The sequence below is a fragment of the Lipophrys pholis genome (assembly GCF_963383615.2).
Source record: "Lipophrys pholis genome assembly, chromosome: 1".
Taxonomy (NCBI): Eukaryota; Metazoa; Chordata; class Actinopteri; order Blenniiformes; family Blenniidae; genus Lipophrys; species Lipophrys pholis.
In genome coordinates, this window is record NC_137635.1 from 34143250 (window position 1) to 34168144 (window position 24895).

A 24895-nucleotide genomic window follows, 5' to 3' on the forward strand; every position below is an offset into this window, starting at 1 on the left:
GTAGTATGCATGTGCGATATTAAATTATTTTATGTAAACGCTGGCATTTTGTCCAATAATGTTACAATATTTCCTTAAAAATGTCAACTCTGCACCAGCCTTTGTATCCAGAGAGCACTTAAAAGGGCCATCAAAAAAAGAAAAGAAAAGAAAAAAGCCACTTTAAATGAAATGGATGAGGAACAAAGGCTTTGCCAGTCTGCCCTGGTCCCCTCACGCTGCCCAGCCAACAATAAGGAGGGGGTGAGGGGGGGCGCGCTCTGCTCGCACCAACCTGTCTCCACACTCTGCGTTTTAACCAAACACAAAGTGGTCCTGTATTGACGTGAAAAAAATCGCACAAAGAGAGGGACTCCTGTCCGACACTAACACGGCCGGGATCCACTCTCACCTTGTTAGTTTCCATTCGACAAGTGAGAATAAGCGGCGGGCTGGGTGCGGTGCGCGGCTGCAAACATTCACTGTAAATATAAATATAATTATAATAATAATAATAATGCGGGGTGCTCATTACCTTGGTGAGAAGTGCTCCGTCTTCTTCACTGTCTGGGAGATTCATGTGGGTGGATTTGCAGCTGGAAGCTCCCTTCGAAACAGCGAGGATGGATGTAATCCAGGGGGCATGCGGAGCTCCGCTCGAGAATCGTCAGCCTTTGTGCGGGAGATGCGTGCGCGCATCGCCGGCGCGTCTCCGCTCCGTCCGCGCGGTGGAGTGGACCGGGTGGCGGCTGCTCCTCAGCCCTGCTGTCGGGAGAGCATAGCTGGTCGGGGCGGCCTCAGCTCAGATACTGCTGGTTGATGTCATTGATACTCGCAGCCTTCTTCCTCAATGCCCTCCTCCTTCCTTCCCTCCCTCTCCTCTCCTCCTCCCCCCAACTCTCTCTCTCGCTCTCTCTCTGGAGCGCACACCGGAGCCCTCCCCCCTCCCCTCCCCCCCGAAACACATGACGTGATGCAGGCAAGATCTCCAATAGCAACCGTATCCCCCATCACCCCTATTACCCCCATTACACCCCCACCCCCCCAACACACACCCCACCCACCCCCAGCCATTGCTGGATCGCTGACTGGTGCAAAAGAGCTGCTGCTGCTGCTGAGGCAGGTTGGTCCTGTTTACACTGGAGAGCGATTTTTCCACTGTGCGTCCCCAGGGACAAAAAATGAAGATAAGCACCTTGAAACCCCACAGATTCCTTTAATATAGGGTCTAATTATAGCTGCTGGCAGGAACACAGAGCCAGAGACCCATATCAGATCGTACAGAGTAGAAATCCTACACTGGCCGGCCACTTTAGAATACTGTATGAAAATACAACACAAGGTAAGACAATATAGGAATAAATTAATACCGCAAAAGCTAAACAATGCTAAAGTATGAGAATAATATGAGCATATTGGGGTAACCTATTCTATTTTATGACAGGAGTTAGGCTAAATGGCCAAATTAATAGTTACATCAACTCTGGAAAAGCTTCTTTTGTGAAGGCTACCGTGTCTAATTGTGGTGAATGGATTTCAATTATATGGATTTCATAGATACAGCAGCCCACAGGGCTCTTTACATTGTTGGTCACAATCATCCATTCACACGTGCACAGGCTTAGTCCATCCATTGGCATGGTTCCATGACTTTCTCATGATGTGGGATTGAACCTGCAACCTGCTGAGAGATCACACTGAGCACAAAACAATCATTTGTAATATTTGGATGCAACTTGAGTCTGTTAAATCTAGCAAGTTTTTTTTTCCTCCTCAAATAATTGTAACCATATATTTCTCAGGTTTATCCTTTGATGCCGTAGTACTGGGATGATCAGTATGAACAGCTCCCCAAACCCTGCCCAGCTTCAAGAAAGGACTTAAAAACCTTTATAATGGCAGGAGCCTGTGACCTTTTAATGGTTTCTTTTAATGTTTTTTTTGTTTTGTTTTGCTTTTAACCAACCTTGTTGATGCCTGCTTTTATCTGATTTGATCTTTTTTAAAATTACTTTATGCTTTTATTTTCCAATCTTCACATGTAGCACGTAGAAATTTTTTAATAGACAGTGCTTTACAAATTAAATGCATTATTAATTTTGGTTTATTATCATTACTTTTACTATTATTATTAATTATTACTATTAATTATTTCTATTATTTTTTATTATGTATTATTAATATTATTATTATTACTAGTACTTTCCCAAAACACTGACCTACATAATTTTTTTATCAATGAGATTATTTTTCCTTCCACATACTTAACTGAACAGATCATGTTGCGTTTCCTAAGAATCAAATCTATTTCTATTTTTTCAGGATTGTAACATGGGACGTTTTGTGTAGCCCAAATCAATAAATAGTATGTTTTTATGGTACGTATTCAACGTATAAAATTCATGCTGTCATCGTCTAGGTCTGCATTCAGTTTCCTCAACTATGAAGAGATGGGTTGCAATTTCTGATCAAATAAATATGACATTCACGTTATTAGACAAGATGATTAAAAAAAGTCGAGGTGTTGTAATCAAACATGTGCTGAGGTCTACTTTAGTTGACAGAAAGTCAGTGGCAGTGCAACTCTCCCAACACAGTAAATGACCCAAAATATGACAAAAATAGAAGAAAACCGGAAGCAATCAGAAATAAACCATGTGGGCTTGTTCTGAAGATTTGGTGTCATTTAGGTCACACAGCATGAGAACAAGCAGCCACCATGAGGGTGAATCGTGAGGCGTTGGGAGTGTGATGTGTGTGGCTGGCATTACACCTCACGTCTCCATGAAGGAGGCAGTTTTTCCAGCCTCTTCGCTGACCCTGTCGCGACACTGCAAATGGACTGAGCATCAGCAGAATCCTTTTCATCCAAACACATAAAAAATACATATTTAACCTTGAACTGTTTAATAATACAGGCTCTCTTTTTTCCCTTATTCTATTTTCACAAAAGCCTCTTGAGAATGTGACAGAGGCAAGGACAAAAAAACAAAACGAAAAAAAAACATCTCATACTTGAGCTGTTAAATTTTTAGCATTTCACATGGTCCTGAAAGACATAAAGACGATCGCAGTGGGATTTTCTTTGTTGCCACTGACATCTAGTGGAGGGGAATTGTGATGTGACGATGCGTTAACTTGCAGTCAAACACGTGAACACCGGAGGATCCTGACTCTTCCTTTGATTGCAAACAACTTATAATGGGGAAAGAAGAAGAAGAAGAAAAACACTTCTTAAAATATACCCAATATCTTATATATGGACAAATAGGTCTAAAAAGAAAAGTGTTAAAAATCATGTTAGATTTTTTATTGAAAGTGTAGATGATTTATTGTATAGCACCACCATCATGTTTGTTTTAGTGGTTTTTCTTTCTTTCTTCAGGATCCCCCATTTCCTCCGTCCCCATATACTCCCACATTCCTCGCCGGAATATGTAACTTGTGATTTCTTCTATACGTGTGTCTGCCCATCATCCTTTGTTTATAATCATTTGATCTCGTGCTACTGCCAAGCAAAGTAAAGACTGCATCATCCTTCCTTACTGGACTGGGAGCCGGTTCCTTAATTTATAACAGATCTTTTTATCTCTTTAGATAATTCGACTCCCTTGTGATGATTATGAATCTAAATCCCATAAATTAAACATACACATATATATTTTTCCTTTCTCTAAACAGTTTCTATAATTCCAAGCAGCTCAAGGGGAAAGCTGCAGGATCAATCCCCTCTACAGCTTCTTGTTCGACACGGATCACATGCACGTTGTCACGTGAACAGGAGCCAGACTTGGTGCTGACTGGAGTTCCTCAGCTAACTTTACCACCTGCTGCCTTCACGGCAACAATGGCAGATTTGTCAGATCATAAACATTTAGGCTGAGCCTCAAGCATCATACGGCTAATATTGCATCTGCTTCCTGTCAGAATAAAGCAGCGTCTGTTGTCCGTGTGCTGTCTCCGCCTGTCACCCCGTGAACTGCCTGACTGTATAATATTACACTATTCCCATTTTCAGAACCGAAGCTAGGGAGAAAGACCCCTAAAATTAGCCGGGTAAGTGCTCCGTCTCTACCTCTGCCCCGCAGCAGTGACGTTAATTGCACGCTATTTATACTTGAAGAGTGCAGCACTCACAAAGATCAAGTTTCTGTTATGGTTTATTTCAGCGTGCTCAAGTTCATGTGAGTCGCGCAAAGCCCGTCTTTGGTATAAATATCTGAAATGTGTGCGCGCTGGTGCCCTTTTTAATGATGTACATCCCACAGTATTGTGCGTGTGTGTGCTCCGCCGCCTAACTTTGAACCTGGTTGTTTCTTTATATTGGAACATTTTCAATCCTCAATGAAATGATTCCTACAAACCGAGAGAAGTCCCTGTAAGCAGCTGCACTCAGACTGAAGAACTAGTGGTAAATCAGAGCACGGAACAAGTGATTTAAAAATTGCAATGTAGGATTTCACGCATGCAGGAGAGGCACACAAAAGCCGAGATCATCCACACATAAAATACTGTTGTGATACTGAATTTTATTCAGGTACCTTCAACACACTTTTGTTCTCAAGTCCTCATCGGTTAATCGGCTGAGAAAAAGAAAGGCAGCGACAGTCCAGAGTCACAATGTGAGGTGTTTTGAATTCCCTCAGAGCTTCTCGGTGTGCATTGGACTTGGTGGTGCTTTGCACGGACAGACAAAACATTTGTGATAATGCAAGACAAACAAAAAAGAGGGACTAATAAATATAAGACTAAGACGCAGAGATGACCGGAGAGCCTGGAGCTGCATCCGATATTAAAAGGAGAATCCACCCTATTACACAACCGACACATGAACAGTTGTGTCTGTGTCAACAGGGCCAAAGCTGTGCCGCCGTCCTCACCGACTCTCTGAAGCTGCTTTATTTGACAATAAACTGCAGATGCCATTGATCCGGGAAGAGCGACATAGGCACACTTTAGGCTCCAGTTTAAAAAATGCTCATTCACAGACAAAGGCAGCGATTTAAGAAAACATTCTTAGTTCAGAAATTCCACTGGTAGTTCTTTATTGTCAACAAAAGCGCTCCAGTTCTTTGAGTCTTTATCAAGTTTAGAGAAGCAAGTGTGAAATCGAATTTTGCAGTGTATTTTTTTCTTGGAAAACTTTCCTTCTATTGGAATATTAGCAACTGTATAGGCTATAAATGTGTGTGGAGGCTCGGTATTGTTAGCCAAACAATTAGTCCTTTCCATTTTATTTTACTTGGTCAAAGTGAAACCACACACTGTCAGGCTCATTCGGTTAGGTAACGGCTCTTAATGCCGACAAGTACGGTCACAGTCTGAAATATTAAGTAACATTGCTGATCATCAGGAGTTGGACTCGTATGTATCCATAATCTTAATTCTGCTTAAAATTAGGAGCACGAGTTAAGAGGTTTTTCTTTTTGTCAGCAGTTTGTAACAGAACATTTGGCACAGTGCTTTTCATACGTCACCCTTAACAGCAGAACATAACAGAGGATATCTTTGAACCATTAAAACCCGACTGGTTGAGTTTGCTCAAAGACTTCCTCCCTGGATGAAGCTGCAAAAAACTCAGGTGAGCTTCCATGTTATCTGGCTACTTTGATCAACAATACTGAAACCCACTTTGCACACAGTTGACGTGACAGCCTATAAGAACTTTATGAAAATGTTTAAACAGAATTAAATAACAGTAGAAATTAACAACCCCCTTTAAAGTCCATGTGGCTTTACATTAGAGTAAAGTTAAAATTGACCCAATCTCAACAGGAGCTTTAACCCCGGAGTTTAGGTTTATTGCTATGATTTGGTCTGACAAAAAGTTGGTAAAGCCAGGGGGGTGGGGGCGTCAGACGAGCGTTGTGGAGAAAGTTTGAGGCAGGTAATAGAAATTATTGGGGGAGAACAGGTAGAACAGTGCAGGGGCGCCTCTTCAAAAGTGGAAGTCAGTGCAGCTCAATGAAAGTCTCCATCTCCTCAGAGATAAGTCCTCTGTAGGGCAGTCTGTGCTTTTCTATTGCACGTGCTGCCAGGCACTGAAGGGTGATGTAGTTCAGCGGGTACAGGGCCGGATGCCCACTGCCGTGCTCGTCTAACAGCTCATAGGCTGTCTTCCTCTGTGCATTTGTTGCGTCAAAGTGAGCCCCAGCCTTCATGAGCAGGCCCATGATTTCTGGACAACCATTGTTAGCAGCGATGTGTAGTGGTGTGTTGTTCTCGCAGTCGCGCGAGTCGACGTCCGCTCCACACTCCAGGAGCAGCGCTGCCACCGCCTGCGAGGGGAAGCGGCCGACGGGGTACCGGCCGACAGATGTAGTTTCCTTGTCTACAGCCATGTGGAGAGGTGTGAAGCCACTCCGACCTCTCGGGTTCAGCTTCAGCAGGCGATAGACTGTGTGCTTCTTCTGATGCTCCTGCTCTGGGCTGCACTCCAGCTTCTCCAGCAGGAAGATGAGGTGCAGAATGATGGAGAGGGCCTTCGTGAACTGAGGAGCTTCGGGAGGGTTGTCCCTCTGTGCGACGGCTCGCTCCACCTCTCTGACGCTCTTTCCCAGCACGGTCATCAGATCGTGGAAGGTGAGGCGCGTCGACAGCGTGCCCTTCGCCCGGTCTTGGAGAACAAAAGAGAAGAGCTCTGCAAAGGAGAGAAAACTAGAAGCTGTCATGGGGCTGAGAGGGTCAAGGTTGCTTTGCTGCATGTCTAAAGCATATTTCCATAGACTGATGCAGCGCTCAAAGTTGCCAGAGTCAGCGTACACAGCTCCCCTGTAGCGGATGTAATATGAAGTGTCTGGGTGGGATGGCCCCAGGATGCGCTCACGCACCAACAAGGCTTGCATCCTCATTTCATCAGGGTCTGTGATCAAAGCCTCAAGCTCCTCTGCAGTGTTGACCTCTTGTGCACAGCCATAGGCGGGAATAGGGGGGCCAGGCGGAGGCTTGGCCAGAGGTCCAGCTTTGTCCCCTGGTTGCCTCAGCTCCATGGCTCTTCTCCAGTACCTCATTGCCCCTAGTAGATCACGTTTTTTGTCCACAAAAGTTGCCCCGAGGAGTTCAAGTGCATCAACGCGCTCCTCTCTGGAGGTTCGCGGCTGGTGAGCGAGATACTCTACAATGTTGGTGTGTCCCGTGACACTGGCAGCCAGGAGCGGGGTCATCCCGTATCCGTCCCTCTCCATGCGCGCATTGCACTTGAGCAGCATCTTCATGATGTCCAGACTGCCGGACTCGGCGCAGTCATGAAGCGCCGTGTTTCCCTTCACACTCTTGCGGTTGACGTCAGCCCCGCGGTCCAGGAGGAACTTGGCGATCTCCTTGTGGCCCTTGTAGCAGGAGATCATGAGGCAGGTGTGGCCGTGGCGGTTGGCGACCTCCATGTCGGCTCTGTGCTCCACCAGGTAGCGGACGATCTCCAGGTGACCGTCGAAGCAAGCGGCCCGGAGCGGCGTAGAGTTGGTTAACGTAGCGTTGTTGACCGAGGCACCGTGCTTGAGCAGCGTCTTCACCACCGGGAGGTGACCGGCGGCTGAAGCCGCCCACAGCGGCGGGGCGCCCTCGATGGTCTCGCCGTCAAAGTTAACCGAGCCCCCGAGTTCAACATTGGCCTTACAGTGTTCGAGAAGGTAATCTACAACCTCCAGGTGGCCGTACCGAGAGGCGATCAGCAGCGGGGTCCCTCCCTGGATCTTCTCCTCGGCTAACGCCTCCAGCTCCTCAGGAGTTTTGTTGCTCAGCAACTTCTGGATAAGTTTCAGCTTACCATCTCGAGCCGCGTTGAAAACCGCCGTCGTTATATCCATTTTACCGGCTCTGTGCTGCGGTGCCAGGCAACAACCCCATAACCTCTCGCTTAGGTAGAAACTGGACAGGTTGGTCTCAGAAAGCCGAGTACGGGAATCTGAGTTTGAACTCGGTTTCAGCTTCACATCTTTCTGCCATTTTGCGGGTGCTGTCAAGATGGCGTTTGTGTTGTTTGACAGGCCTATGTATACGCTATCGGTGAGGCATTATGGGTAGTGTAGTTTTCAATAGCATTTCAGTTCCGGGAAAGGGAGGCAGTTTCATTCAGAGCAAACTATAAGTCCCATAATGCATGTGGGTTAAAGGGCCTCCCAGCTGTTCGATTCAGCCAGCTGATGACAGGTTCGCGAACCAAATTCCCCCCTCAAAAAAAGAGGATTAAAGGTATAATATCTTTAGTAAAAGATGCAGGACGATAAGTAGAATTACAACTTTTTAAAATATTTGCATATAGCCTCAGATTGCATCCTTGTTACCACCCGAAATATAATCTTTCTATGTTAAAAATCCTTGACAAAATGTCATAAATAAAATGATATTATTTATTTTGATTTCAAAAGGCTTAATTTATTATTATAGAAAAAAAAGACTCTGTTTCCGAAGTAGTCGGTTAGTTAGTTAATTATATTGTATTGTACATAATGATTATAGATATAAAATGTTAAAATCATGAGCAATAATGATGCCAGAAAAGAGTTCAACACAAAAATACGTTTTAAATGTTGTTTATGTTTTGAAATTTTACTGTATTGGCTTTATAAGTTTTATCACTAATAAAGTTTAGCAATTATCGTTGTTTTGTTAAAGATATGAGGATTTTATCTGGCAGCTTCACTACTGTGAAGATGTTTTAGAATAATACATTGTTCAACGTCAAAAGTTACAGTATGTAATATTTTAGTTAAATATAAATCAATAAAATGACAAATCAAAAGGCACTTTTCAGAGACAATGCAGTTCACTGTGCTTTACAAATCATGAAATAGCACAATGAGAATATAAAGAAGAGGAATAGAATGAAACAAATGAGATACCAAAAAAAAGTGCATAGCAAGCAGAATGAAATAAGTTATATAGAAATAAATGGATTAAAATAACTAGTTTTTCATTGGAAGGCCTGAGCAAATACCACTGTTTTAAGGCTTGATTTAATTGAATTGACTGTCTGCAGTCCTCAGGTTTTCAGTAGTTTGTTCCACAGGCGAGGAGCCAAAAGCTGCTTCGCCTTGTTTCTTCTAACTCTGGGAACACTTTCTCTGACATTTCTCTGAATCTTGTTAAGACAAAATTCATTTAATTTTGACAATGTTTTTCGGAGATGGTTCAAATGGAGGTTGTTCGATTTCAGGTCTGTGTCCATAAATACACAGGTTACCGGATTGATTCATGGTTTTAAGGTACATGGAGTGAAGATAGGCACTGTCTGTTAACCTTTCTTCTTTGAGGACAAAGACCTCTGTCTTTCCTGGGCTGTGTCTAAAAAAGTTCTGACACATCCACTTATTTTCATTTATGCAATTTATGCACTCAGCAAGTGTAAAGGGTCGTGGTCATCTGCTGACACTGAAATATAAAGTTATATGTCATATTTATAATGATAATAAGATACATTGTGATGCTCCATGATCTGAGCCAGAGGGAGCAAGTATGTTAAACAAGAGCCTTAAGGACGGAATGGAACTCCATTAGTGATGTTCATACGCACAGATTCATAATTACCTATTGACACAGAAAAGTCCTGTTCTTTCAAGTAATATTTAAACCAATTGGTCGCAGTGCCAGAAAGTCCCAATCATTTTTCATGTCTGTCAAACAGTATGTTATAGTTACTGCATATAATGCAGCATTAAGATCCACCAATACTCTGGACTGCTCACATTAATGTTATTCAGCTCTTTGATGAGTGGACTGAAAAAAAACAACCTTTAAAGTAATTCTTTTGTGCTATAACAGCATTAAGTTTTATAAAAACTGCCTTTTCAACAATCTTAGCGAAAAACAAAAAAGTGCAGGTTTGAATGGGCATGTACTTGTTAATGACCGATGCATCCAGATTACTTTTTTTTTTTTTAAAGTGATTTAATTAATTAAAAAAGTTTTATATGCCTCTTGGGGCCTTTTGAAAATGTAGAAAAATCTGAATATAGCCGTTGACCAACTGTATTTGATACACCTGGTGTTGTACAGTTAAAACATTATTATTATTTTTTTTAAATGTTGAGGGTAAAGATTTAACAAATAACATCTAATAAAACTGCACCATTTAGAAGGTGAAAATGTACCAGATTAACCAAAATATTTGGGAGAGGAAGTACAGGTGTTACAGTCATAATTCTTGAAGTATTAGAACAGAATACAAAATCATTTCATGTGTTTCATGTTAGATGACAGTTCAGGAGGGACCGATGTGGAAAAGTAAACAGTTGCATGCGTTGTTGCTGTGTTTGTTGATAAGCTCTAAGTTCTAGATGCACATTTTCTATTTATACTTGCCTTAATGAAATTGTAGTTTAGTTTTTCACCACCTGCTTTCTACCAGTCGACACTCTATTTTTCAAGCTTTAACCAATGTGGCAGATAAACAGTGTATTTGAATTTTCATCAATGTGACATTTTCTGATAAACTCTGCTTTATCTCTGCCGCATCACTTGAGATGGAGACTTTAAATGAAACACAGACATGATCTGGGTCCTCCACTGAGAAAGAGACTTTGTTTGTATTCTCTGTGTGAAGTGGAGAGAAAAGATCACACAAGGCAGAGAAATAGACTCTCTCGCTGTTTTCAAAATTGCCCTTGGTGCCTATCATCATGTTCCTGTTGGAGTGAGTTATCCCAAGTGCATGACAAAGGTTGGCACCACATAGTAACACTTGGATGAACCCTATGAAAGCGGTCCTTACATTTCCAGAAGATGTTAATGTTGTCAATAAACTTCATCCCACTGGAGAAGCATGCTGAAGGAAGCCACATTTTCAGGGATAAAGGACAAGTTAAAGATTCAATTCCTTTTTTCCCCAGGGTTGGAATGGGTCCTGAAAAAAAGTCCTTTTTCAGGACCAAACAGTCTTCATCATTCAGTATGTTGAAAATGCCAGAATGAAGACAATCGTCACGCTGCTGGGATATGTGTAGTAAACATCGCTGTCAGCTCCTGCACTGGTGTGTCGATCACAGTTACGTTTTCAGCTCTTCCTGTTCTGACTTGTCAGGCGATGGAGTCCCCAATCGAAAGAGTGTCCGCCTGGTCTTGTCTCGCCATGGAATTTGTTGTTTTTTCTTCAAATGAGACAATACAACAGTTGCATTGAGCCACTTAAAAAATACTACAACACAGAGTTGTATTATATTATGATGGACGGTCACTGATTTGAACAGCCTAAGGGCAAATGCAACCATCTACCCTCCTACACAAAACAAGTAGCCAGAGTACTGACTTGAATACAGACATGCATAAAGCTAAACAAGCCTGTTCCCTCTCCCACCGTATGAAAATGAAACGCTCCATATGCATAAATTCAGAATGGCAATGTAGTATTGGTAGTGATGAGATTTGAGCTTTGAGGGATTATCATATTGTAAGCATATCTTAACTCCTGGGGATTTGAATACTGCTGTAATAAGAAATTTGTGATAGAATAAATAATAAAGATCAGAAATGCAGTCATTTTCAGTCCTCAACGTGAAACATGGTGGGGAATATAAAAGCCCTTGAACAGATTTTCTTTTTGTTTGTCTTCAGCTTCAAATATGGTATTGAACAAAGGGATGTAAAGCCCCGAGATTCACATTAGCCATATCTGCCATTCCATTTAAGTATAACACCCTAAAATACAAGCTAAACTGATTGGCTTCACCGCATTGGGTTGTTAAGTAAATACAAGTAATCCACCCACCATCGGATTAATCAGTTACCATAAGTCAGACTTTACCCTGATCTTGATTGGTTTATGAAAAGTAATGAATTTTTTCAAGAGACGGGCTTAAAATCTATAAGAGTGCGGTGAGCCAGCACAAAACCTTTTGTGAGATCATAAATCCCTCCCAACCGTGTTTTCACAAACTTTAGTAAAGATAAAAACGTTATCGATTGTGTCCATTATACTACTGACTGGTAACGTTTTAATTTTACAGTGTACTCACATTTTGCTCAAGTTTTTAGTAGCTTGCCAGACTAAGTTTCCCCAGAAGCTGAATTAAATTGCTTAATTTTTCTTCCCAGTTTAATCTCTCTGCTCTCAAGGCTAGAGGAGATTCATCTCCTTTATACTCACACATAAATGTGCCCCACACGGGTGCTCGTTGAGACTTATTTCAGTACTTTCTATGTGAAAGGTGTTGACTGCAGCTCACGCTCGGTCACAAGGCTGGGAGTGCTCTCAAGAGTGTTTACATTTCTTTAATGAAATCTATTTTTCTTTCCTTCTGAAGGACACAGCAGTCTTGGATGGTCAGAGGGCAGGAAAAACCCAGGGCATGTCAGCTATTAATTTACGAGACTACTAAAAAAGCTTTAATGTCCTGGTGATATTTTACTTTAGTGCTCACGAGTATGTCATTCTGCCCTCTCACCAGTAGAGGAGGCATCAAATCCACATTTGACCATTTGGATCATGTCCTATTAAAACGTTATAATAGGACATACCTCTCAGTATGATGAATGTTTTGTGTGCTAATGGGATGTTTATTATATTTCTTCAGACCTACCCCTGTAAGCACAGATACGTTCTAATGTATCACTCTGAGCAAGTACTGCACACAATTCAACACATAAATCAAGATGTAATTTCATTATACAGATAAATTATTTCTACACCATGACAGCTTGCACCACCATTTGTTTTAAATGAGCAAAGATTCTACCACCTACAATCCTAATAACAGTTTTGAACCCACGAGAGGATGGCCTCAATTAAAAAAGATAAAACTGTGCTTTTGAAATTAAACAGGGAGTCTGAGAACACACATGAGAGGATATTGTGTGCACAGACCCAGGATTAAAAGCCTCATAACTGACACCCGGCTTGTGGCTGTCTTGAAGAACGCAACCTTAGCGTTGTTTGCAAAAATGGAAAACTTTGGGGAGCGACACAGGGTTTAAATATCGAGAGCTTTTTCTATATCCTGGTGAATTATTGAAAGACAGAGGTGCAGGGTTGAAAAAAGACGAATTAACATGTGGTTGGTGTTTTAATTTATTGGGTGAAAAGAATATCACATAACAGCCATCATTAACAATACATAGACTCCAAGCAATCAAAACCTAATTCCCAAATATAACTTCTGTCATGTACACAAAGGTAGTATTTATTTCCACAGTGACGTGCAAAATCTCACAATGTATTTTTACGGCAGTGCTACAAAAATACAGCTTTTCACCTTGAACTAAATCTTTATTTCAGAACAGTGATATCATACTGAAGCACATCACAATGCTTCATCAGAGAAAGTCACACTTTTTGTAGCTCAATACTCAGAATAGAGAAACACACAAAGAAGGACCACAGCTCCACAGTTGACATTTCATGGTCATGTTGTTGGTTATTGTGGGTTGCCATTGTTAACGCTGGGCTCGATTACTAGTGATAATACTGTACGTAAGTGGGGATTCCTCAGAGGCCTTGAATTTCCAGTCTGCTGACGTATATAACACAGTGTGAAAGATACAACTTCCTTATAATAGATGTGCTTTCTCCTGAAAGCTTTTTTTTTTTTTAAGCGATTTGGCTTAAAAAAGTGGTGAGAGATGTGGAACTGCATGCATATCTCCAAAGTCCTCACAAGAGCTCCCTAAAGGCCGGCGAGCAGCTCGCTGAGCAGCACCTCTCGTTCTCCGAGCAGCACGTCTCTCTTCAAACTGGTGCCTTTGTTCACCACCTTTATCTTCATGGCCAGACTCTTTACTTGTGCCTGGGGCAGCGCGTCGAAAAAAAAGTCTTCGTTGAACACCGGATTCCTGCTGTTCTTGATGATGGTGCTCCTCTGTTTCTGCTGCTTGCCGGGGTTCAGGTAGAGCGCCACACAGCAGTTGATGCTTTTAAGGTCCGTCTGCCTGTCGTAAAGGGCCTCGGCAGTGAGCACACGCACCCTTAGCCGGGCCGCCTCCGGATCGTAGTGCGTGCTCAGCCGCAGTGTGCCCCCCTTGTGGAGGTTGACAGTGTGTTCGCGCTGCAGGTGGTCTGACGCCGCGACCCTCGGGCCACTGCTTTTACATCCACGGAAGGCGGGAGAGGGCGGGAAGCGCGTGCGGCGGCGCTGCATGTTGGGGCTGTTGTCTGCTGAGCTGCATTCATCTGTGGAGAGCGAGCTGTGGCGTGCCAGCGAGCGTTTGGCACGAGACACCTTGAGGGAGAGGAAAGCAACCGGTAAACAAACAGAATGAAACCTGATGCCAAGACAAATAAAGAGAAGCAACTTTCTATTAGAGCAGAAGTATGTAAGAGAAATCCTCACCTTGGCTTGTGTCTCCTGGGTAATAGAGCGCAGGAGAGAAGCAGATCTGGACAAGAGAGGGGAGTTAAAGGGGGATGACTCTGCCGAGGAGCAGGTGTCACTCTCACCTCCGCTGAAATAGCGATAAGGGTTGGGGTCGGCTGGAGCCAGTAGGGTCCCCCCTTGGGAGCGCCTCTGTGAGTTCGGGGAGGTGAGGGGGCTGTTGGGGTCGCTGTGGAAAAGGCTTTCTTTGCGTCGGGTGTGAGGAGACTCCACCAGGGTGGAGAAGCCATAAGAAGTCTGAGCCTTGGGGACATATGGTAGAGACATTGCAGTCTGTGACTGGGGGTCAGCGTTGGTGTTCACGTCAGTGTTGCCCTTGTCTCCTGATCCGGCACATGGCTCATCCGCGCTCTCGATCTGGATGATGTGGCGGTTGGCTGACTTCTGGAGGTTGCGGGCAAAGAGGCGGGGGCTGCAGGGGTTCTTGCTGCTTCGAGCTCTGGGGCTCTGGCTGCAGATTGCATGGTCAGAGGCGGAGGGTCTCAGGGTGGAGCAATGGAGAGGTTCTGGGGTGAGAGACTCCTCTGGTGGGCAGCAGATCAGTTTAGGTGGGATGAAGAAGTCAGGGATCTTCTCTGGAGTGAGGACATTGGCATAAACAGAGACAGGAATGGCCTCTGCTGTCTGTGGGGGCTGCGATTTTGTCCCACTGCCCTCCACAGAGCTGCGGAGCTTCTCCAGTAACCACATGCCCACTCAGACGCCTCTGCTCACAGTTTTTCTATTAACAAAAGAGAGAGGTACAGACAAAATGTACAACAACAAAGACAACAAAAATGCTAAATAGACAGAACAAGTTCACATAAAATGTCAGTCTTAGATCACATCAACTTGAACCTTACATTTCACAATTTTGAAAAGGGAAAAATCAAGACAAAAGAACTAAATACAAATGATAAATATAATTTACAACCCTGATCTCAACTGATGTAAAATTAAACAGTAAACGCTTGTCATAAATCCAATAATAAATCTAATAAAAATGATTCAGTCAAACATGATTCAGTCAATTTATATAAATACGATTTTTATTCACAAAACAAAGCACTGGAGCTGTTACAAACAGGTGTCTCGAACAGCAATGCGTTTGTTTTGTTGTGCGTATTAACACGCTTTTAACCCGTCGGAATTTTAATTACGCAATACACTATTAAACTGAACAAAGACGGGCTTTAAATAACTTTTTTTTTCTTTCAAGCAAGCCACATTTAGTGTCTTAAGTCTTCATACCTGCTATCGCATATACCCACCTGTTGGTTGAATAACTTATTTCCCTTTAAAACAATTGATATCCGCTGTGCGCTCGTCTGAACGCTCTTCAAGCCTCGTCTGTGCGTAAAAGGTATTTTCCCGATAGTAGAAGAGTGGTCCACACGGTTCGCCAACGGGTAAGGGCTGCGGGATCAGCCACTCTGGCTTTATACGACGGGGTCTCTGACTTCTGAGCCAATGAGAGGGTCCTGAAACCTTCCCATCATGTTTGTTTACCATAAAACTATTTTCCGCGCAGGCCCGCGAGGGAGGCGCGCTACAGGAGAGAAAGAAAAAAAAAATCCACAATTTTCTCATCCACAAAGTGTTGCAAATTAACAGAGTTTCATATCTCACTGCCTCATTGATTTTTACAGAGATAGATAAATAGCGAGAGAGAGAGAGAGAGAGAGAGAGAGCGAGAGAGAGAGAGAGAGAGAGAGATCGCATGTGACATTCACGTGAGAGTAATTCTCCAAGCACAGTGTTTTACAGGGTCTACTCACAGACATGCGCCTTAATTGGACTTCTGGTGACAAAATGATGATAGAACGTAGTGGCAATATGCTGTGCTATTAACATCTGAACGCCAACTGATCACAATATTCCAAAGAGGATGCATAATGTGGAATTACTTTGATTTCAGTTACATGATAACCAATGGTAAATGAAGTGCAAAAGTAAGTGTTTTAATCTGTCTATCTATCTATCTATCTATCTATCTATCTATCTATCTATCTATCTATCTATCTATCTATCTATCTATCTATCTATCTATCTATCTATCTATCTATCTATCGCTCTCTCTCTCTCTCTCTCTCTCTCTCTCTCTCTCTCTCTCTCTCTCTCTATCTGTCTAACTGTCTATCTATCTATCTATCTATCTATCTATCTATCTATCTATCTATCTATCTATCTATCTATCTATCTATCTATCTATCTATCTATCTATCTATCTATCTATCTATCTATCTATCTATCTATCTATCTATCTATCTATCTATCTATCAACCAACCAACCAACCAACCAGCTTGTTAGAATACAGAAGTGCTTCACTTTATTTAAAGATTTTGATTTTTGGTCGTTTGTCTGTGGCTTTTTTCTCACAAGCTCACTGCCTGTTCATAATGCTCCCCATGCTCATGCTGTTGACTTTGATATAGTGCCAAAGTGTGTCCTGTAGAGCCCGTGGATCAGACAAAGACCTGTGGCAAAGCTGCCTCCTGTAGTTTGGATACAAACTCTAAAAGTCTCCCCTGCTGATCAGAAGACGACACATAAAATGAGGTGTTTAAACCTCCACATGTTTAAACTATAACATGATCTTTGGAGGTGTTGTTGAAACAGTGTGCTGACTAAAGAAAAGATGTTGCATAAGTCTTTCTAAACCTGCTTGACCATTGACAGCCTATTAAATGTGAGTGGATATTTGTTTTGTTTTGCTTTAGTTATAGTTGGTTCATTAGTTAGTAGAGACATTATTAAGGACACAAAAACAAGTTTTATTTTTTGACTGTTTTGTTACACAACTTTCAAAGATTTACCTGACTTTTGTAAACTTCCTAATACTGAAGAATACGTCAAAGACTCAAAACATACTTTTATTCTGTATTAGATGAGGCCCTAATGTTATAGGGAAAAACACTCTACACCCTGCTGCTGTCCTATAAGTGCAAGTTATAGGATTCAAACATTTGACACGTAACTGTAGAGCTGATAGTAACATATACCACTATTTTTGAATACTAGAGATTTTAAGATGTTAAGACGTGCATCTTCAGTCCAAACTAGTCTCTGTTCAAGTTTTCAAAACAACATATGGCACTGCAAATACGCCATGCGCGGGCGCCAGATCTGATCATAAAACTGCCAAATCATGTCATGCAGAATGGGGTGCCACTAAGCAATCATGATAACACCTGGAACACTTTCATATGCTTTCCACGACTTACATGAAAGCCCTGCACAAACAGATGCATAAGTTAACGTATGGGCATTGAAGATGTACCCAAAATAAACCTAATAATAGGGGATGGATTGTCTTTGGTCTCTATTTGGATGAATTTGTGGTTGTAGAAAGCCAATTGAAATGTATTCAACTCACAGTGTCTTTTGCCAGGTGTTAAACATGGAGGTGGAGCTGTCATGGTATGAGCAGGCATCTCGTAGGAGTCATTTGGACCAGTCCATGTTCTCCTGGTTTTGAAAGTGGCCAACAAACATGAGGCCATCTTACAGTATAAATTCAGTTCTTTCACACAGGTGCACATGCACGCGCACACGCACACGCACACGCACACGCACACTCACACGCACACAATGCTAAATGAGCCTACATATCTCATTGAAATGTGTCACCTTTTAGCTGGCCTTTTAATATTCTAATGTTTGCATGCTTCACACTTTTTGCAGTTACTGTATGTTCTGCTTTGACCCAATCAGAATAATCCTGCCTAAAACAACATACTTAGCAGAGATTTAATGCCGAACATAGCCTAGAAAAGTGACTTATGTTTTCATTAACTTGCGATTTGTTGATCTGTCAGTGATACATATGTACAACCTGCGTCACAGTCTAATACGTTGGTCTACAAGCTCCATTAGAGCATTTTCTCTTAGTCAGTTGGTCACTAGTTCTTCAGTCAAGTCAAGTCAACTTTATTTACATACCACATTTAAAAACAACCAAGTGCTGAACAGCTTAAATGACAAACAAGACAAAACCTATGAGGAAATGTATAGAGCACTTGAAGGTATCAAGAGACCGAGTGGTTCTAACTTGAACAGGTAAGCGGTTCCACAGTCTGGGTGAAGCCACAGAAAAGGCACAGTCGCCTCTATTTATTAGTCTGGATCTGGCAACTTTAAGGACCATCTGATTAGGCGACCTCGGTGATAAAACTTTAGCCTGAACATGGAAGAGCTCAGATAAATAAGAAGATGCCAACCCATTCAACACCTTAAAAACAAGCAATGAAATCGGTATTTTCCACCAGCTGGAGCCGACAAAGAGACACCTGATCAAGACGGATATGCAGGTACAGGGAGATGCAGTAGTTTTAGCCCAGATATGATAAAAGGCATGTATGATTCCCTCAGAGTTGTGGGAGAGACCAGGCTTTAGTAGCTTGTTATTAGTATCTACACACAGAGTGTGGCATTCCAACATAATGACTGTTTCACAGCGTCATTTGCAGAAAGACACAGGTACACTAATGCACATGTGAAAATGGAAACAGTGGTGTCGGCTGCCTGCGGAGGCGATGATGAGGCTCCACGTGTTGCCCAGTATAGTTGATCTCTCTTGCCTCCTTAGATGGCTTCTAACACTACAACTGCTAGTTGGCATTGTTTGTAGTTTCAGTCTTCAGTGGATGCAGTTAAGGTCTTTTAACCCTTGTTTGCACGGTGGATCGATGACCGGAATAAGACTACGCCTTTCATTCAGAACGACAACAATCAGATCAGCTGACAGGTGTGTGACAAATACTCAGACGTCAGGTGCTGCAGCCACTTAGGTCTGCATAGACCTAAGTGCAGCTCTAGATAATTACCAAGATGTGGTTCATTCAAGCTGTTTTGTCTCAGAGTAGATTGTAGCCAATTATAGATTAGTGAAGAACCATTAAGTTGTACATCAAGGGTACGATTCATTCAGTGAACAGCTGTCCATGTAGAGATTTATATGCAGCTCCTATATGAAAAATCTCAATCTAAGTTGAGCATTCAAAAAGTTTATGTGTACATTTACATTTTGCCCCCCCCCCTAAAATTCTTATATTATCAAACATACTCAACCTGTCTACCATGTATTCACTACACATGGCTATGTTTTATCACGAGACTGTGATTTAGATGTATTTTTTGTGTAAGAGCATTTCTGTCAGTCACTCAATCTTCTGAAGTTTCCTGTGCAGTGGTTGTTGGAGTGTCGTCGTTCAATTGTGCTGACGGTTGCCTACCCACATGTCAGATAGAAATCACAACTCATTTTATATTTGTCTAAAAGTGTAAAATTCTACCATTTCATCGATTTTACTAGTGTATTGTGCAATTATAGTATCTGGAAAAAAATCTCCCATGTAAATATTCAACTTACCGTACTGAACGTGACGGCATGCAGACACACATACAGGCTTTCCGGGTGGTATGACTTTTGTCCATTTTAATTGGACCAGTGTTGGTGTGCTTATGGTTATAATGAGGCCTTCCACACTTTATCTGATTCTTCTCAGCCTCTCCAACCCAACCTACAGGATCGAAGACATCATTTCTCGCTCCAATTAGGTCTCTGCTGCATGCGATCTTCAGGAGCAGTTACTCCACACACGAAGCTCCGCGTATCACTTCAGCTGACCGTCAACTGATCTAAATAATCACCAATCCCATTTGATGGTGATAAAAAAAAAAAATAATTCATTGCAGTAAATTGATCATTCTTCTTAGGAGCTTCTATTACACACAGGTTTTTGTTGTTGTTGGTTTTGCTTCAGAGCTCCACTGGTTGTTTGGTTTTGTTTGTTTCATGTTGTTTCTGTTTTGATTTGTTGTTTTTTTAACCCCCCCCCCCCCCCCCCCCCCCATATATTCTATGCCACTCTATTCAACTTAAAGGCATTGGAATGGATCCCTTACAGATCAAAAACATAGTCATTCAGACTCACACTTTTGGGTGATCTGAAACTGCAACATGTTTACCTTCTTGCTGTGAGGCACTATTGCCTCACAGCAAGAAGGTAAACATTTTGCCACTTTACAACTGGGCGGTCTTCAACTTGTACTTTTGAAAAAAAAAGTATTAATCCTTAATTGTTTAAGAAGTGTGAAGATCTAAGATTCGTTATTTAAGCAAGGCTTGGTCAAGAACTGTAAAATAATATAGCTCAAAGTAAATCGCTAAATGCAAACTAGATAATAAATTGAATGCCAACGTCTTCTAAAGATCTTTTGAGACTGCACATTACAAAACTCATTTAACCAAGAATATTAAACTATTAAACAAAGTGGCAGGCCTGAAGATGCTGAAATTTTTATTTCAGTGACACAGATGGGGAGGATTAAAAATGACCAGATCAGACGGACAAAGTGAGCAGCTTGGACATAAAACTTAAGAAGGCTGAGATGGTTTGGACATGTACTGAGGAGAGATAGTGAGTATATTCAACTAAAGATGTTGGTGATGGAGCTGCTAGGTACCAGGAGAAGAGGAAGACCTCAGAGAAGATTCATTCACATCCTCCTTTACTGCATCCATTAATCTCAGAAGAAGAACTCAAAGAAAAGTCATGGATGTAATAAAGGGGCCATGTGGGAAGATGATCAGTGTAAAAGTAGAAATTGCAGGAGATGGAGTGAGGCGGAAGAAGATCATTCAATACAGTCAAATAACAGCGAAGAAGATAAGAACTGAGTAGAAGTGCATTGACTTATATCTCACTAAAGCACAGATGAATAAGAAAGGTCTCTTCTGTTTGGCTGTTTCACATCTCAAATAAGTAATAGACACAACGACTAAGACATTTTTCTTGAAGTAAAATTATCAGAAGGAATGGAGACCAAACTCAAGTCCTGTAAGCCTTGGTCTATAAATTCAATCAGGCATCAGCTGCCATTGCCTTATCCGAAGATCTTAAGCTACAAGCTGGTGAGTAATGATTTGGCAGCTCAATGTCAAAGCGTGCAGGGTCTCGAAAGATAAAGAAAAATAAACAAAACGATCCTGTTTTTGTGCCTCATGGCATAAGGAGCTTAAAAGCAAATTCAGTCGTCAGTAGATGTCATTTGTTTTTCTTATTTCAAATATGGTGAAAACCACCGGACAGCATTGGAAGTATATAATACGATAAAAAAAGAATAGTAAGATCAAAAGTATCGGTCACACGTTTCAACTGCATCAGGATATGACTGTTTGCTTATGCAAACCTAATCATACCTCATATCATACATTCAAACACATACCTGATCAGTACAAGAGGAACCAGAAGAAAGCATCCCTACTCAAGTGGCCTCACACACTCAGAAGCTAAAGAGTGAGAGAGAGTGCCACAATATCCTGAGTGGTAATAACAATAATGGTATCATATGTGAAATTGTTGCCTTTGTTTGTCATTTATTGGAATTCATTAGCAATGTTCATTCAGATTAGAGAAGTGCCCAGTTGAGAACAAGCTGAACCAGACATGGAAGTAAGGGGGGGCAAGTTTCTAATCTTGTCTACTAAAAATATATATAACCAAAAAAAATCCTTTTAGAGTCTGTATTAGAAGCTGTGGGAAATCAGCTGAGATGTAAGGCTTGAAAAAGAACCGCTTCGACGATGCTTCTTTGTTTGAATTAAAGATGTTTAATGTTGAACAGCATCAGGAAAACCACAGACCGGTGGAATAGGTCTGGGGGAGAAGCTGGCTTCGAATATGCTTTCTCTCTTGCATCAAAGTTCAGGCTGGCTTTATATACCGTTTAAGAAATGGCAAACATGTGAGTTACATATTTAGTGCATAATAGCAGATAAGATAATAGTCAAAACGTTAGAATCAGCACAAAACATTGATCTTTGCTCAGAAGCCCCCCATCATAATGAGGTGGAACTTCAACCCTTGGTCTGATTTTGAAACACTGCATATTATATGATCACATAGGAGAAAGACATAATGATGTTACATGTAATCCATATGTCATATAAGAAAATACACATCAAAGCAAAAAGGACACCAATGAGAACCCAAGGTGGCCGCATGATTAATAGCCTTAAATCAAAACCCAGGCTTGAAGGAGCTGGAAGTGATGAGTCCTGAGAATTATTTTGCTCCTGCAGTTTTTGATTTTATCTTGAAGGGATCATGATCCAAGTTTCATAAGTTCATCATCGGGATGGAACTCTGATTTAGTCCAGTGTCTCAGCCCTTTCACAACTCTATTTCACACTTTACATGCCTTAGTAATTGAAGTCGATTGAAGCAATCAGTTGAATTTAGGTCTATAGAGCTACAGTGTTGAAATGAATCATGTGAGTTCACAAACTCATCACATTTTTAGAAGAAAAGGTGAAATGTACCAGAAAGAAAATCACAAACAGCTGCTACATCTTCAGTTATGGCATTTTCCATTTGAATCAACTAAGTCTCACTCAGCTTGAAATAATGCAGCGTTTGAAGCCTCAAGGAGATCGTCTATGAAGCAAAAAACAAAACAAAACAAAAAACCAACCTCCACTAAGAGGATTTCTGGATTTGAATATCATGTGGGATGTTTGACACCAGCAGTGAGTTCAAAGCTCTGTACAGATACAAGCTGTTATTATGTGCCGGGCCATGTGTCCATGTCCACAGGAAGCACAGAGAGCGCCTGTCTGACCACCCGGGGAATTGACATCAGGGATTTCAGTGAAATCAACTGTGATCTCAGAGTAGATATTCAATTATCATTCAAAACAAAGACTTGGTCCCACCTCTGGTTCAAACTATAGAGCGATGCACTTCATGCTTACATTGGGTTTATTTGCTATTACACAGATGGAGATATTCATGTATCCCTCTGGATGATAAAATAAAATCTGCTTAGTCCTGTATTTTTATCTAAATTTCATGATCAGCATGGATAAACAAAACCATACGCTACGAAACAGATGAGAACACAATAATGTTCTCATCTCTTTTAACTTACAATGCTGGTGCTAATAATAACAGCCCTGCTGAAAATCTTGTGCATACTGAATATCAGCTTGTTTGCATGCCAACAACTACTGCTGGGTTAATTTACTGGGAGGAAAAAAAAATTGCTTTCTTGATTTCTGCAATATTTCATCTTATTTACAGACCCCCTGTGGGCGGCTGAACGCTGTTACTATGATAGCTGATCTATTCCACCTTTTTAAAAATAGTCTATTTATTGCCTACAGGGACAGCACTGGGGCTGCATTGTATCTTTAAATGAGTCACAGTCAAGTTTCATTTGATGTTGAAATGTCAATGTGCTCACTTTGAATGACTTCTGCACCTGTCATCCTCTGACATTACAGACTGATAAGGAAACTAAATGGAAAAAAGGAAACTCTACAGTTGTTCTTCTTGGTTATCAGAGAGCAAATGAAGTCTAACTACAGGGCGCACAGATCACAAGGTGAAATGTAAAAGTAGCCAGCATCGCCTTCATTGGGGTGTATTCACCGCTGGGTGTTATTTGGCTGTCATTGTTATTGGCCTGATAGGCAGAAATTGGTCCCACATCACAGAGAAAATAGCAACTCCATCAATTCCTTTCAGCTCATTTTTTGTACACCGTGTGCCAGAATTACTGAGCAAAAAGACCTATTGATTTTTGTGCATAGTTAAAGTTGGACGTTGAAATCTTCTTTGAGAAACAGTGCTGGACACTCAAAGTAAATGTCAAATGAAATGTCACTGGGTTTAAAGCGTCTACATTACTTTGCTCCTTGTTTGACAAAAGCAAAAGAGTCACATATTTCAATAATTCCACATGATGTTTTCATATGGCAACAAATTTTATTTTCAAGATTTATTTTTTTTAATTTCGTCTGAGATGTACAAATTAAAAATATACGCAGTGAAGTTGTTGCCTTTGACCCACTTCAACTGGAAGGCACCTACTATATATTCATTTGTTTCTATTAACAATGGTCACATGCCCATTAAATTGATGTTATGATTACATTTGTTACTTCCAGAGTAGACTATTGCAATTCCCCCATAATCAGGGTGAAAGAATAACTGCTTAAAAAGTCTTCAATTGAATCAACATACTGCAGCGAGAATCCTGACAGGAACCAGCAGGAGAGATCAGATCACTTCTCTTCATTGACTTCCTGTTCAATCTAGAATAGAATTTTAAAAAAAAGCTCTTAACAACGAGACTCCATCATATCTTAAAGAGCTGTTAGTCATATGACTCCAGCAGAACACTTGGTTCTCAGAATGCTGACCTACTGGAGGTTTTCTAACAGTAGAATTGGAGGCGGAGAGTTTCAGCTATCAGGCTCCTGTCATGTAGAACAAGCTCCGAGTTTCAGTTATGGAAGCTGACTCTCTCACTTTCCATGTTTCACTATTATATACAACCAACATTTGTCTGTCCCCTGCAGTCTGTGCTTTCTCTCTCTGTTCAAGTTAGTTTTTCCTTTCCATCATCACTTATGCTTGTTCATGTCAAATTGTTGGACTTTTCTCTGTTCCACTTGCCCTCGATATAAATAAAATGGAATTGGATTGAATTGAATGACAACGTCATTGAGCCAGATCATCATTTACCAGGGCCACTGTATGATCTGATAAAAACCCTGGACAACAGATGGATTAGCTGACTCCTCTCCTCAATAAACATGTTCACACTAAATGCAAGCACCAAGAGT

At 41.5% G+C, this 24895-nt stretch overlaps 3 protein-coding genes across 3 annotated transcripts in view; all 3 read right to left on the reverse strand.

Moving 5' to 3' along the window:
• The window catches only part of LOC308122693 (receptor-type tyrosine-protein phosphatase S-like), a 67789-nt gene extending 66892 nt beyond the window's left edge, over positions 1-897 (reverse strand). The window contains exon 1 of the mRNA XM_080484695.1: positions 515-897. The gene's annotated coding sequence lies outside the window, so the exon portion shown is untranslated. The remainder of the gene's footprint in view (positions 1-514) is intronic.
• A 3597-nt stretch (positions 898-4494) lies between these two features.
• Positions 4495-7961, reverse strand: fem1a (fem-1 homolog a). The gene has a single exon (XM_080461879.1). It carries the CDS (start codon positions 7782-7784, stop codon positions 5931-5933), a length of 1854 nt encoding a protein of 617 aa, XP_080318005.1. The 5' UTR covers positions 7785-7961; the 3' UTR covers positions 4495-5930.
• A 5001-nt stretch (positions 7962-12962) lies between these two features.
• LOC308118884 (C2 calcium-dependent domain-containing protein 4C-like) lies at positions 12963-15918 on the reverse strand. Its single transcript, XM_080478559.1, has 3 exons — positions 15530-15918; positions 14238-15000; positions 12963-14126 (listed from the first exon to the last, which is right to left on the reverse strand). Exons 2-3 carry the CDS (start codon positions 14967-14969, stop codon positions 13575-13577), a joined length of 1284 nt encoding a protein of 427 aa, XP_080334685.1. The 5' UTR covers positions 14970-15000; positions 15530-15918; the 3' UTR covers positions 12963-13574.
• Positions 15919-24895: the final 8977 nt, after the last annotated feature.